The sequence below is a fragment of the Suncus etruscus genome, chromosome 10 (assembly GCF_024139225.1).
Source record: "Suncus etruscus isolate mSunEtr1 chromosome 10, mSunEtr1.pri.cur, whole genome shotgun sequence".
Classification (NCBI taxonomy): Eukaryota; Metazoa; Chordata; class Mammalia; order Eulipotyphla; family Soricidae; genus Suncus; species Suncus etruscus.
The window spans coordinates 27,897,840-27,913,450 of NC_064857.1; the positions used below are offsets into that span (position 1 = coordinate 27,897,840).

At 34.4% G+C, this 15,611-nt stretch overlaps 1 protein-coding gene across 1 annotated transcript in view; it reads right to left on the minus strand.

The window, feature by feature from the left end:
• Positions 1 to 15,611, minus strand: part of PREX2 (phosphatidylinositol-3,4,5-trisphosphate dependent Rac exchange factor 2) — a 304,551-nt gene that overhangs the window by 32,050 nt on the left and 256,890 nt on the right. The window contains exon 36 of the mRNA XM_049781797.1: positions 81 to 147. Coding sequence (XP_049637754.1) covers positions 81 to 147 — 67 coding nt within the window. The remainder of the gene's footprint in view (positions 1 to 80; positions 148 to 15,611) is intronic.

Here is a 15,611-nt window from a genome sequence, read left to right on the forward strand (position 1 = left end):
ACTCAAAGTAAAAGTGTAGAAAAGTTAAGAGTTGCATATAAATGGCAAATCCACTCATATATCTAAGCACTCAATCTTACCTTATCTACATATGCAGCTTTGGATGTAGAGTTTGGTGGTGAATTTGACTTGTCCAAGTAGAATGCTCTGGAAGAATTCACAGAATAATTATGGCTACAGTAACAATAAAGTATTAGATATTACACTATATTGTATACTACTAAGATTATAGATCTTAAAAATTCTTATCTCTCTCACACACAGAAACATAGTGTAACTATAGTTAGTGATGAAAGTTAAGGAGATATTTTGAAGATAAATTTGCCAAAATACACAAATTTAAATCATTAAATAAGCTGACCAATTTATTACATGTCTATTATATCTCAATATAAACAAATTAAAAAAAGAAATGATCATTAATTGGAAAATTCAAAACCATGAAAATTTTTTACTAAGTTCTTTTTATAAAGACAAATAGACAAAAAATGTTGAACACTGGATGAATGTATGGACAAAAATAAGTTAATAGTTGCTTATATGGAAAGTGTTATGAATGATACCATCAGCTGCATTATATATTCGGTGGCCTTAAAGATATTATGTATCTTGTTTATGCTTCAATTTCTTCTTTTGTAGTAAGAGGTCATATTAGTATTTATTTCATAATATTGTCACAAAGATTAAATGAATTGAACAAATTGAATAAAAATTTAGAACATCATATATTACAGGACACATACTCATTAATATTTGTAACAATGTTATGAAAGTTGAAAATTATATATTGTGTGTACTGAGTTTAAATATAGTTTAAAGTCTTGTACAGAGTGATTTAGTAAATAGTATTAAAAAAACTAAACAGAATACTAGGTTAACCTTTTCAGCCTCTATTTATGCTCTGATTACAAGCCAAATCCTATTTAAGAATATTACTGTCTGTTGAAATCAGATTACAATAAGAGAAACTGTTTAATTTCCTTATCACTTTTAATTTTTTATTTTATTATAATTTAAGTATCATAGTTGCAGTGGTGTTAACATTTATAGTATTAATATACTAAGTATACCAGACCAATATTTGGTATAATGACTATATTAAAACAGTAGATGACACATAATGCTCCAAAATAATTTCTTTAATAGTTTCCAAAGAAATGTCAGCCATGGTTAGTTACTAGCTCAAGACTAAACAAGAGGGACCAGCGAGGTGGCGCTAGAGGTAAGGTGTCTGCCTTGCAAGCGCTAGCCAAGGAAGGACCACGGTTCCATCCTCCCCGGTGTCCCATATGGTTCCCCCAAGCCAGGGGCAATTTTTGAGCACTTAGCCAGGAGTAACCCCTGAGCATCAAATGGGTGTGGCCCAAAAAAACAAACAAACAAACAAAAAGACTAAACAAGAAATTGCATAATCCACAAAGACAGGTTATGGTTAATTTAGAGTTAATGGAGTATTTTTGATGAGGTAAAATTATTTTCAAAATAGTCACATAATTAAATATACAGTTCAACACAAAAAATGGTCATTACTGAGCCCCAAGAACATTTTGAACCCAGATTTTGAATTCCTATGACATTTCAGTGTATCACTGAAATTCTCTCAGCCTAAATCCCAGGACTACTTTTGGATACAATGAGAGTGAGTGTGGTGCTTGGAATAATGTGCAGAAGAAACCATCATTAATAGCACTGTAAAACATAAAATCTCAAAATATACTTGTAAGCATATATATCTAAATTTCTTTAGAATAAAATTTATTTTTATGTGTCATTTTCATTGATTCTTCCATAGTATTAGACTCCCTCCTGTTTCTGTAATTTTTTTTGCAAATTCATCAGAAACTGTGAGAACTTTCTATTAAGTTTTCATTGTTCTACTTTTTGGAATGTAGCTTCATCCCCTCTCTCATTGTTCTTCTTTTCTTATGAATGCTGTTGAGCTCTGTTTGACCCCAAACCATCATCTGTCTTAAGTTTTATATAGATTCTTTGAATTTTACATTGTGCTGACATCTGGATTATTATCAACCATCTCACTAAACCAGTCAGTGATTTGGTTCAGTTCCTCATTCAATGGCCATACAGGCTTCCTCTTGACATCTTAAGTGCACGAAAGTGCCAGTTTCAAGCAGTAATGGGCAATAAATTGTTTTCCTTTCCTCAAAAGAAGCCTTCCTCTAACAACTTTGTTTCAAGCAGTGGGTTTGGCTCTGGTTCTCCATCTACTGTACAATGGTTTTAATTTCTCATTTCCCTCCATAAATTATACTGTACATCTCTGCAGCACACTTTTCCACAAGCCTCAGCACAGACCAGGATTCTTCCCTTGCATTTCTATTTGGTTTGTGGCCATTGACTATCACATTATGAACTCAGTTGTGGCTTTTTTTTTTTTTTTGCTGTGTATTTATACTCTATGCTTGGAGCAAGGAGGGGCTGCAAAGGTGAAGCTAGAGTAATGCTTTTGTAAGATATCTTCATGCTATTCCTTAAAGGTAACTGCCAGAAAATGTAAAGGAGTTACAAAAATAAAGTAGGAGAACTCAAGAACAAATTACTTAGCCTCTGCGACTTGCATCTTCTTCATTTCTAAAATTGATATTAGAATTGTTTACTGTATTTACAGCATACAATTGAAGATTAATGCAAATAAATTGCTCAGTTCAGTGGTAAGAGAATAGGTATAATTCAGAAGGCAACAGTAACTTTTATCCACAGTGCACCTTAGAGTAATTGTAGCCATAGCAACATAAACTTAGTGAAAACGTTCTTTCTCCTAAGAGTATCTGAAATATTATTATATTACAGTGATTATAGATTATTATAAATAAACTCCAATCAGTGGATAGAGGATTAGGTATACAAGGAAAAGGTTTTAGATTAATGTAATAAAAATGTGATATTTAGACGGCCAAATCAGACACATTGGCCATAGAGATCCAGCTTTTCTATATCTAGAGTTGTCTTAGAAGAAAACTTTTGTAAAAGCACTCCAGAGCTCATCACTGTCTCCTAAGGAAAGTGTCCCAGGAGAAATGCTGTGAAAGTTGCCTGCACTTAGCTCTCTTCCTGTTTTCAGAGATACCTTAAAAAATAATAAAGCATCACTGGCTTAGGCTTATCTTGAGCAGAAATGCATTATCTGTTGCTGATATTTAAATTGCATGAGCAGAAATCTTTCAGTTATCAATGAGACAAAGCCTTTTTTAAAAAAAATGTTCTAAACCTATCCATGGAAAATAAAAGGAACTAGTAGAAAGAAACTTTAAGAAAAATATATAAATCTATATAAAATTTAAAATGTGGACCTAGAAATGTGGCTGTGGAGTAGATTTTTAGCACCATCATTCCCAAGATTGCAGGGAATGGTCCCAAGCTCAGAAGAATTGTCTACCACAGGCCCATAACTGTGTAGGAGAGAAAAAAAGGTTTAAAATGAAGAAATGCCCACAGAGATGCAATCTTGTTTAAGAGCAACTACACTTTCTTTTCTTTTCTTTTTCCTTTTGAGGTAAAAACAGATTTTATTGGGAATTACCGAGGAAGGGGAGGGAGAAGATTATATAAAGCTCAAAGGAGAGCATGGAATTCTTTAAAAAAAAAGAGAGAACTAGGCTACAGATACCAGATAAAACTGGAAAAGTACACATCTCAGATTGGAGAGGTGGGTAACATGTGCACAGGCTGGCAACACACATGTGTCTAAAGCCACATTTTCTCTAAGCTTCTCTATAGCAAAAGAAAAATAGAAAACAAAAACTCATGATAGATCTATGCCCTTAAAATATTGTTAAACAATATATAAAAATTAAATATATGAATGGCTAGAGAGATAGCACAGGTAATAAGGTGCCAGCCTTGTGTATGGTTGGTCCAGGTTCAATGACACCCCCATATGGTTCGCCAAGCAGTAGCAGGAATTAACCCTGTCCATGGAGATAGGACTAAGTTCTGAATACTACTGGATAAAGCTTCCCTTAAAACAAACAAACAACAAAAAAGGGGAAAAAATCAAATATATTTACTTACTGATCCAGACATATAAAGTAGTTAATTTATGAACATGGAAAGCAAAAAATTTTTATAAAAAAATATAAAGTTTAGAGAAAACAGTTATAAAATACAAATACCAGGTTACTTTATAAAATCTATTATATCCCAAAGTATTTTAATTCCATTCATTTGTTCAAATGAGAATATGGACTTGAGGCAAGTAAATAATTACAGGTATTCTCTTTTTTAAAAAATAAAGATTACATAGTCATATTTATCTATCACACTTCTGGTTTACAGGTATTCAAAGAATTTTGGTATTTTTCAGAATATGATTAATATAGACAGGAAATAAATTTCTAATGTACTTCTCTTAATTATAAAAAGTCTTGCTATGTCCTTTAATCAAAATTTATGAGAAAGTTAATGGTAAAATTGGATTAATGCCCAAACTGAATATAGTTTATTATACTGTTGAGGTTAGTAAGAATGAAGTCATGGACCTTTGGCTCAATAAAGTAAATCTCATTAAGCCTATTTTGAAAACTCTCCTGCTAATTTATATGGGCTGAGCAGTAAGTTTTTCTCATGCTGGTATATATTACACTTTGTTGTCACGATTTCATACATTAATTCTTCCATAAAAATAAATATATTATTATAATATTTGTCATTTAATCTTTATAGGATAAAATACCAGTAAAAGAGGCATCACAATATGGTCATCAGTTACAAAAAACAGTGCTATATTGTATACCCATGTGTCTGGTATAAATACAATCAATGAAATAGCTACGAATAATCTAATCTTTATTTAGCATTTGTCTTTTACAATCTAATATTGACACAAATATACAATATCTATATTGCAATACAGAGAGTGATGAGTAAGTTAAAAGGTATAAAATGTGGAGCTGGAGAAATCGTATAGTGAGTGAGTGGGTGTTAGCCTTGCACATGGCTAACCTGAGTTAAGGTTCTCAGAGCAGAGCCTGCTAGGAATAATCCCTGAGCACAGAGCCAGGAGTAAAAACTGTGAGCAGTGCCAAGTTTAGATCTCACAGCCCTCACCCCAACCGCAAAAGAATAAAGTGTTACTAGAATATATTCTTCAGAGAAGGAAATAAGGTCATTATATGGCCTAAGTGTTGAATGGTGAATGAGGTTTTGGAACAACTGAAATTTCAAAGGGACATTGGTGTTGGGATTGTTGCACCAGTGAAGGGGGGGGGTGTTCTTAACATCACTGAAACCCAACTACAATCATATTTGTAATCAATGTGTTTAAATAAATATATTAATATAAAAAAACAGAAATTTCAAAGGGAAGGTAAATGAACAAAAGAGTGGTTTAAGAAATGGTCATTATCATTTTAGTGGAAAAGGCAAGTTCATGTACGTTAGGAAGAGAGAATGTTGGGAAATTAAGTTGTATCAACATTGTGAAGGAAATAAAACATCAAACAAAAGAATTATAATTAATTTTCTAATAAACAGAGAAGTACTACACATTAGACACTTAGATATCATTAACAAAGTAAGAATAAATGGAAACAAATACATGGCATATGAAAATGCAAGGAATTTGGTGTTATAGAAGAACCAGACCCAGGAGTAGAAAGGATCATTTACATTTTGATGTTTGCCAATAGAAAATGGAAACATGGGGCCAGAGAGATAGCATGGAGGTAAGGTGTTTGCCTTTCATGCAGAAGGACAGTGGTTCGAATCCCGGCATCCCATTTGGTCCCCTGAGCCTGCCAGGAGCGATTTCTGAGCAGAGAGCCAGGAGTAACCCCCGAGCGCTGCTGGGTATGACTCAAAAACAAAAACAAAAAATAAGAAAATGAAAACAAGTTTTGGGAACACTGAAATTAGTTTCCATAGTCATGTAAATCAGTATATATTAACCACAGGGAAATGTCTTTCTCATGTGGGCAAAGAATGAGAATCTGATTTTAAAGAATCACACTCATGCTTTAGTGGTCATCAAGCTTCTCCATAAACTGCAACAGCCTACAGCAAAGTACTTAAACCTATTATTTTTGTCATTGGAGACTCAAAATACTAGTAAAGAATAATCAAAGCAGTAATAAAAGTTACAATTCTACACTGAGTATTTTCCCCATCATTTCTAAGTATATGGATTTTAGGTCATTAAAAATACTATTAAGGCTTAAAGTCACCAATATTTTATAAATAAATAAAAAAGGAAAACTATAATATTTAGGTCATATTTCTGCAATAGTATTGCTTCTCTAGATAATAATGTATAAGATAAGCTCTATATTTTTTAATAATTCATGAATTTTTCTCACTTGGTCAGATATACAAGTAGTTCTCTTAATACCTTTAAATGTCCAAGTCCCAAATATTCTAAATTTCATAAGAGAGCTTTTGGACTTCAAACTATTTTTCATCATTTCAGTAAACAATTATGAAGTTAGAGTTATAGAGCAGATAGGTATTAGTCACACATGTGGCCAATTCAGCTTTGATCCTCACTACCACATAGGTATGGCTGCCCAATCTCACCAGGAGCACAGCCTGATGTGGTTCCAAAGCAAAACAATCAAAAATAATTATAAAAGTGCATAAGTCATTTATAAATCTTAGTCCCAGACACAATCAAATATATCATTATTGTAATGGATGGAAGCTGAATGCATGCATCACTGGATGTCTCCTGAATAAGATAGTTAAACTACATTTGACTACCCTTACAGTTAAATTACAGAATATTTATCTACAGAAAAAAGTCTTTAAAAGGCATTGATTACTTATATTTATCAGACCAGTTCAACTTGTGCCTATGTAAAAATGAAAAGTACATAATGACTAAGTAGATGGGAGAAGGTTAATTTGTACCTCCAAAATTTTACCTGCAAAATCATTCCTTAGACTTGATTTCTCTGGGGTATAGATTTGTTTAGAGTAACAGGAAGAAAAATCTTAAATAATAAATAAATTTAACTTGCTTCATTTGTATTTAGTGTTGGGGAAAATGTTGAAGGTTAACAAGACAGCAGACATAACCTCAGAGTGAGACATACATATTTTAAAAATTGATTTGTCTGAGACTTCTCATACCCCTGAATATAGAGTTATAGTGTCATGGTAGTAGAAACACACAATTTGCTTTTCTATTGTCATAACTTTATTTCACTCATTTTCTTTCTGAACAACTTCAGTCTGTGATGTCACTGAATTAAAATCCTATGCTTTTTCAAGTATTATTTTACCATATTTTGATTTTTGCTCCTCTTTCCATTATCATAATAGGGTAATGTATACATTATAGCACAAGTGCCATATAATGTAAATATAATACATATTTACATAATTCTAATAATAACATGCCCAAACATTCAAAAGTAACGTATGAAAAGGAACAAAATAAAAAAAAAATACTCAAAACCATCATAAACTGAGCCATGAAAGATTTTTTTTTTTTTTGGTTTTTGGGCCACACCCGGCGGTGCTCAGGGGTCACTCCTGGCTATCTGCTCAGAAACAGCTCCTGGCAGGCACGGGGGACCATATGGGACACCAGGATTCGAACCAACCACCTTTGGTCCTGGATCGGCTGCTTGCAAGGCAAACGCCGCTGTGCTATCTCTCCGGGCCCACCATGAAAGATTTTGACTTCACAAGCCCATGCACCAGAAAGCTTGCCATCTCAAGAGGAGAGTACAAGTCAAGTCATTCACTGAAGCCAGGTTTGCTGCCTTCCACACTCTGAATCACTGTTTCTCTGATGTTCTGCCTCATCTGTGACCCTGTGGTTCTTTTTAGAGACACTGAACTGACTATACTTCAGCAATGCCACGTTTGGGGCTGGTATCACCAAGCTTTTTTTGGAGCGAGTGGGGGCACCCTTTCCCTATCTTTCTTCTTCCAGAAGCCTGGCAGCTGTGTACATGATCCTAAAAGTCATAGAATCAGTAATAGTGCTTTGAATTTCTGGACAATTTTATTTGTTTGATACTGTCATCACTAAAGGAAAGTGGAAATTTAACAGATGAACACCTAATAAGGGCTTACTAAACCATCTGCATTATATTAATGATTTCATTGGAGATACCAACAATTTTCACAAATGTGCTTGCTACTGTACTTTTTCTTCTTTCTTGATTTCTTCTCTTCTGTTATTTTAAAATAATTTTTCAATACCTTTGCTTTCACTTACCTGGAAACAAATGTATTTTGATCAACTATGTCAACATGCGATGCACTTTCTTCAAATAAATTAATTAAAAAACAAAACAATAAAAAAAAACCATCAGGATTGTAGAGATAAGTGTAAGGAATAGGAAACTAAGTTAGTTTCCTTGCAAATAGGTGATTTCAGTTTGATCCCCAACATAGCAGATGGTCTCTGAACACTCCTAGAAGTGACTCTGACATATCCAAGACTAAGTACTGACCACTGCTGGATGTGGCCCAAATCCCCTCAAATAATAAGATAAGAACATCTTTCCAAGGATAAAGTTTAAAGTAGATAATATATCATTGCACCTAAAAATATGTTAAAGTAATATTTAAATACTAATTTTATTTAGTTTGGTAATAATTACTTTGAAGAAAGTTTGGCACTTCAAAATTAAAGCTAATGTTTAGATTTAAAACCACATCAGCCTTCTAATTTATCAATTGTCAGTAAGTTGGCAGGACAGTTTTCACTATGTCCTTTTTTAATTCTTATCTGTCTTGTCAGCCTTCAAACTGATCTTCGTAAAACAGATATGAATTAACAACTAGCATGACAATGTTAAAGAATGAGAGAAGTAGAATACCTGTCATGAATACAAGCAGGGGTGGGAGAGGAGGGGGGCACTGGTGGTGGGAATGTTGCACTGGTGAAGAGAGGTATTTTGTTTATGACTGAAACTCAACTACAAACATGCCTGTAATCATGGTTCTTAAATAAAGATTTATTAAAAAAAAGAGAAAGCTTAAAAATAAACAGATAAGGACATTTCATTAACTCTGTTAAAGCTGATCAAGTTTCTCTAGCACTTAATTTTACAATGTGGCCATTTGAGGTTCTTTCAAAAAAAATATATATATATATATATCTTTGGGGCCGGAGTGGTGTCCCAGCAGTGGTGCAGCGGTAGGGCATTTGCCTTGCACGTGGCTTACCTAGGATGGACTGTGGTTCAATCCCCCAGCATTCCATATGCTCCCCCAAGCTAGGAGCAATTTCTGAGCGTTTACCCAGGAGTAACCCCTGAGCATCACTGGGTGTAGCCCAAAAGCCAAAAACATTTTGTTTTAATCTGGCAAGTTTATTTGTTTGTTTGTTTATTAGTGTTTGGGGGACACATCTTGTGCCACTCAGGGGTTACTCCTGGCTTTGTGCTCAGAACTTGCTCCTTGCAGGCTCAGGGACCATATGGGATACTGGTAATCGAGCCCAGTCCATTCAGTGTCTGCAATGTGTGAGGCAAATGCCCTACTGCAGTGCTATCACTCCAGCCCCAATTTGAGGTCTTCTGTAACCAATTAATAATACCTTTCACATTTCACTTTTACCTATCCCAACTTGCCTGAATGCCCTGAGAGCATCCATGAATGAACCCTTCCATATTCCCTCATCTTAGCTTTTCTGCCTGATGGTCTCTCTCTCACCTCCATCTGCTAAAATGATTCTGCTAGTCCTTTACAAAGCTGTCCTCAAATCTAGAATGCTTCTCATGTGAAACTAAATCATCTTACTATCTCACACATTAAAATCATTGTGCTTACATTGCTAATCTTCATATTCTCAGTGGCCAGTTAACCTAACCTATGTTTACATTTTTAATCTCATAACCAAAAAACAGGGCCTGATAAATTCTCTATATCTAATCTTTGATGTACTTAGTTTTATTCCAGGGACTGAAAAGGATCGAAGTTACTATAGTTACAAGCAACTCAACTATATGTAACCTAATAGATGTAAGGAATATACTGCATGTCTTAAGATAAATCTTTGTATTAATGTTCATAATAGATTATTGTACATTAGTCTTTTCTTGTAGATAGGATTCTCCTTCACTATATAAATATTAGGCTGAATCTCAAATAATATTGGAGACTAAAGCTTAAAGGAAAGTTACAGCCACAGAACTTGGAAGATCCATCCATTGTCACAGATGACAAACATGATATATTCATAAGCATTAGTAGTATGCACTGTAAACTTCAGAAGAACTAACTTTTTAGCATTAGTCTTTCAAAAAATTTTCACAGAACAATTTTATTCTAAATTGGTGGGGTGGGGAGGAGGGAGATTTGGGACATTGGCAATAGAATGTTGCACTGGTGAAGGGGAGTGTTCTTTACATGACTGAAACCCAATCATGTTTGTAATCAAGGTGTATAAATATAGATATTAATTTAAAAAAGAAGTGAAAATAAAAGAAATGTCTAAAGTAAACATGATTAAGTTTTCACGTTGAGATTTTTATATATAACTAACTCTTGGCTGTTATACTTTCAAAATGGTTTCTTTTTAATTTGGTATCACTCAAGGCCAAATAAGTGATATAGTCCCAGACACATATTACTCATTTAAATGCCTTAAGTTATTAAAAAAAATACTGAATCTGATACACAAACACAAAATAAAATGATTGCCAGAGTGAAACTAATTATCATGCACTCTCATTACATACCATTTTGTGTGTATACTCAATGTATCTGAAATCTGCTTTGTTAGCAAATTTTCAGTATTAGGTTTCTTTAGGCCCTTATTTTAGATTTCTAGGTTTTTTCATTACAAATAACTGCACATGAGTACCCTTGACCAACATTTATACAGAATTAAATATAGTTTTGATGAGGATTATAGGCCTCATATTTTTTCTAATATATGTCCATAACCCAAAAATGGTCTTTTTCTATTTACCCACAAAATGGTTTTTAAATGAATTAAAAAGTAAAAAATGCTGCCAAACTTGGTTCAATCTCTGGTACCATTTACAAACACCCAACACTGTGCAAGCAAGTGATCCTTGAGCAGCACAAAGTCAGTAGTATCTTCTGAATATGAGGGAGTGTCCCAAACTTCATCCCAATCACCAAGAAAATGATAAATAAGAACATATAGGGGGTCCAAGAGATAGCACAGTGGTCGGGCATCTGGCTTGCATGTGGGTGACCTAGGACAGATGCATGTTTGATTCCTGGCATCCCATATCGTTCCCTAGCCTGCCAGGAGTGATTTCTGAGTGCAGAGCAAGGAGTAACCCCTGAGTGTTGCTGGGTGTGGCCCAAAAACAAACAGACAAACAAAAGAAATTATAATTGGCAAAGAAAAGTTTTATGTCCTACTGAATTCTTTAGAGAATGATGTACTATATTTTCTAATTGGAGTAAAATAAATACCTTCATTGTCTCCATGTATATTTTGAATATTATATAATATCCCATTCCTATTTTCATCTATTTTTCTTTAGAAAGTCACTCACTAAATGACAGAGAATAGAGTCACTCGAGGCACAGCAGGGAAGGCCTTTGCTTTGTCTGTGGCCAATCTGGATTCTATCCCCAGCATCCCATTTGGTCCTCCAAGTATGCTGGGAGTGATTCCTAAGCACAGAGCCAAAAATAAACCCTGAGTGCCACTGAATGTGGCCCCCAAACAAAACAAAACAAAAGTCACTCACCAATGCTACTTCCAAACATTTCACCCCTTCCTTGAGCTGAAAGCTGTCAAATACCTACCCACTCTCTTGAAACGCTGTACCTAATTTGCATGTCATCATCCCCAAATAACTCCAACTACTATTTTCTGGATCATTTATTTACAACTTATTCAAGTTCTTATATACAAAGTCTTTTGACAAAAGCCTAGTGCCTGGTTATTTTCCACATGCTCCCATTTCTCTACCTTGTCTGCCTTCTCCAAAGCTTCTCAGTCTGACCTAGCTCTTTAGCATCTGCCTTCTGCCTTGCCTCAATATTGAAATACTTACATGAATCATTTTTTAGCCTTTCAGGCAACCACAGCTGTGCGTCGCTAATCTCCATATTTGTATATCTATTTATTAGCTCAATAAACAAAGAAGACAGTGTCAGGGAGTGAAGATAAAAGAATAATTTGAAAATATATTTATTTGCAACAAGCATACAGTTGGAAAAATAGACAGTAAAATAGGTCATCACAATTCATATTATGAGAGATCTAAAAAGGGTTAGTAAAATGCTAGTAAAGTACATCAGAGAGCATATTAGAAAAGCTGATACTAAGCAAAGAGAATAAAGATTCTTTGTGGTGTAAGAAGAATCTTAGGCACCAGAAAAGAGTGCAAAACAACCTAGTCCCAGGAGAGAGAGGAAAGTGGAAAATGACAAAATTACTTCAATAGATACTAACAGTAGATGAATGAACTAAGAATGAAAGGTAAAAAATAAAAAAGAAAAAAAGACAGAGGGAAAAGAGGAAAAGAGGCTAATAAAAAAGGCAAGGAAGACACAATAAGAATGATAAACTAAAGGGGCCAGAGAGATAGCATGAAGGTAATGCATTTGCCTTGCATGCAGAAGGTCGGTGATTCAAATCTCGGCATCCTATATGGTCCCTTAGCCTTCCAGGAGCGATTTCTGAGCCTAGAGCCGGGAGTAAACCTTGAGCGTTGCCAGATGTGACCCAAAAACCAAAAATCAAAAAGAAAAAAAAAAGAATGATGAACTAGAAAATTAAAGGAAGATGGAATAGAGAAAGGGGCTGCCAAGGGAAGAGATGAGGGAACAAGTGAGGATGGGGCAAACACAAAACTAGTTTCTCTTTTCTGTTAATTTTTTCTCTTTTTTGGCAACCTGCTATACTGAATCAGAGTAGAGTTAAGAGGTAAATGTTTTTTCTCCTTAAGAGACTTAAAACATTGCTCATAGTTAAAAGTGCCTGCTTTGCAAGCATCAGGTCCTGAGTTTAATCTCTTTTCTTACAGCATGTGCTGATCCTGGCAGGTCTTCTGTTTGTGTCTGGTAGATCTGATGCTGAAGCAATTTCTAGTTGCACAAACAGTGTGTGTGTGTGTGTGTGTGTGTGTGTGTGTGTGTGTGTGTGTGTGTGTGACTGCAACTAAAAAAGAGGTCACCCCATCTTTAAAAAAAAATGCTACTTGAGCACTGCAGTTAGGAGTGTGTGACTACTAGTGGACATGTGTGTAAGCACCACAACAAACAGGAGTTTGATTATCAGTTGAGTAGTATTATAAGTAAATGTGTGTGCAGGTTTCACAATAGTGTGCATGAACCTCAGGTCACTGCATCGGAAACATCCTAAAAACTTGTATTATTCAACACTAGAAACATGAGTAATAAAAATAAATACTAAGCCTACACTATGATTTTCTGGACATATGGACAAGTTCTCAATACTCTGAATCAATTACTTCACTAAATATATTTCAGCACTTATTCAGGTAAAAAGCAATGATCCATGTCTAAAATAATGGCAATGAACACAGAAAAAACTCCTTTCCTTGGGGAATTTGCACTTAATGCACATGAGGTATGACATTTTCTTTAGCAGGTTTTCTTTATGAGAAAACAGAAACAATGCTGGCTTTTTCTACTAGTGTGACTCGCCTCTATTGCTTTTGTCAATAGCATTTTTTTACCCAGACACAAGACTAGATTCGGTTCCTCCTTTAGAGTCTGCTATATCTCTTTTCAGTTTCTTTCCCTGTAGGGAACGTACAAATACATAAAAAGGGCCAAGTTATAGCTCTCACTAGCATTTTACTTTAAACTCTCCATTCCCTAGCCCATGTCATTCAATAGATGTGCAGCTTTATATAAGGACTTGATGCCAAAGGACCTAGATGTGTCACCATGGTAAAGGCCCTGATGAATGTGCAAAACAATAAGTTTTACGTGTGTTGTTGCCCCATCTTGCTAAGTGCAATTCCAACACTTCTGTTATGATTTCTGATGTCACAAAAATATGTGACCCCTACATATGACAACAACAACAGTAACAATAAAAAATAAACCAATATATTGGAAAGTGGGAAAACACAATCATTTTTATTAACAGTGTTTCATTTTGACTTCCAATGAAATTTTTTATAATTGATGGTTTAACTTTATTCATTAAATTAGAGAAGTTGATAGTATTTATCCCTAATTCATTGAATTTTGGTTAAAAATAGCTTTAGGCCCAGTTTCACTACTCATCTACAGTTTTTTGCAGAGACACAAATCAGACAGACCAAAACTCCAGGTATGCCATTATTTGGGCTGATACCATCAAGACTTTTTTTGGAGTGAGTGTAAATACAAGCCCCAACTTCTTACACTTCCAGAAGACATGGCAGCCAAAAATAAGCCCCACAAAAAGCCAGAAAGCAGTGCTTGAAATTACAGGACTATGCTACAACTCCAATGTTTTTAATACTTACATCCCTTAATAATACTGTAAATTTGATGCTATTGAAGCCCCCTAATGCTAGAAACAAAAGACGTATCAGAATGATCAACTAAAACAAGAGCTTACTAAAACTTTTTACTTAATGGTTTAAATGATGTCATTGCGAAATAGAATGATTTTCACAAAATTTCTTGCTGCTGTACTCTTCTTCTTTTCTTTTCTTTTACATTTTTCTTAATAGCTCCACTTTCACTGATCTGGAAACAAAAGTAGTATGCCCAACTCTAGGAAATATGGCCTTTAAATAAAGTAGTTTATATGGGAAAAAAGAAATAGCTTCAACATATCAATCTACTAGAGATTGGTTTTATTCTACAATGATTAGTATTGTTGAAACAAGCCTAGAAGATTCCTCAAATCTAAACAGTGATGTAAGCCCATGTTACCTCTATTATAAATAAAAAATTGTTAAGAAAATCAAACAACAGAAATTCTTCTGCTATCAGGCACACTCACTTAGAGAAGCAGTTTGGTATCATCAAATATAGTAGAAAATGACAAAACAATATTATATCTGCACCTAGAAATTAAATTTTTTTATTTCTTTTTCTTTTTGGACCTCCTTAGTGGGGTTTGGGGACTAATCCTGCTTTAATGATCAGATATGTTCAGAATTGGGGACTGAACACAGAAATCATGCATTAATGTCTGTGTACCATCTCTCTGAGTCACTTCCTGCCCTGATATAATAATATTATTAAAAGCATAACTACTGATAGTAAAAGTATATTTAATGATCCATCTACCAGATACTAGTAAAATAAATTATGGTATATTTGCACAATGACTTGAATTATGTTCAACCATAAAAACAGATAAAACATTGTTCTAAATATCATGAGGATATATCGTATAAATACAATTTCGAATGTAAGTGCCTAGCCATAAAAAATATATGTGTATTATGAAATTACACTTACATCAAGGTTTTTTTTTTTTTTTTTTTGAAATTTTGGCCTATGGGCCTCACTTATTGTTACTCAGAAGTTACTCCTGGTTATTCACCTAGAAGTCACTCATGACTGGCTACAGGTCCATATGGATGTTAGGAACCAAAATGGGCTGACCACATGCAAGATGGCTGCTACCTGCTCAACTATGTCTTTGGCTACTTTATCATAATTTTTTTTTGTTTTCTTTGGGCCACATCAGGTGACGCTCAGGGGTTACTCCTGGCTATGTGCTCAGAAAT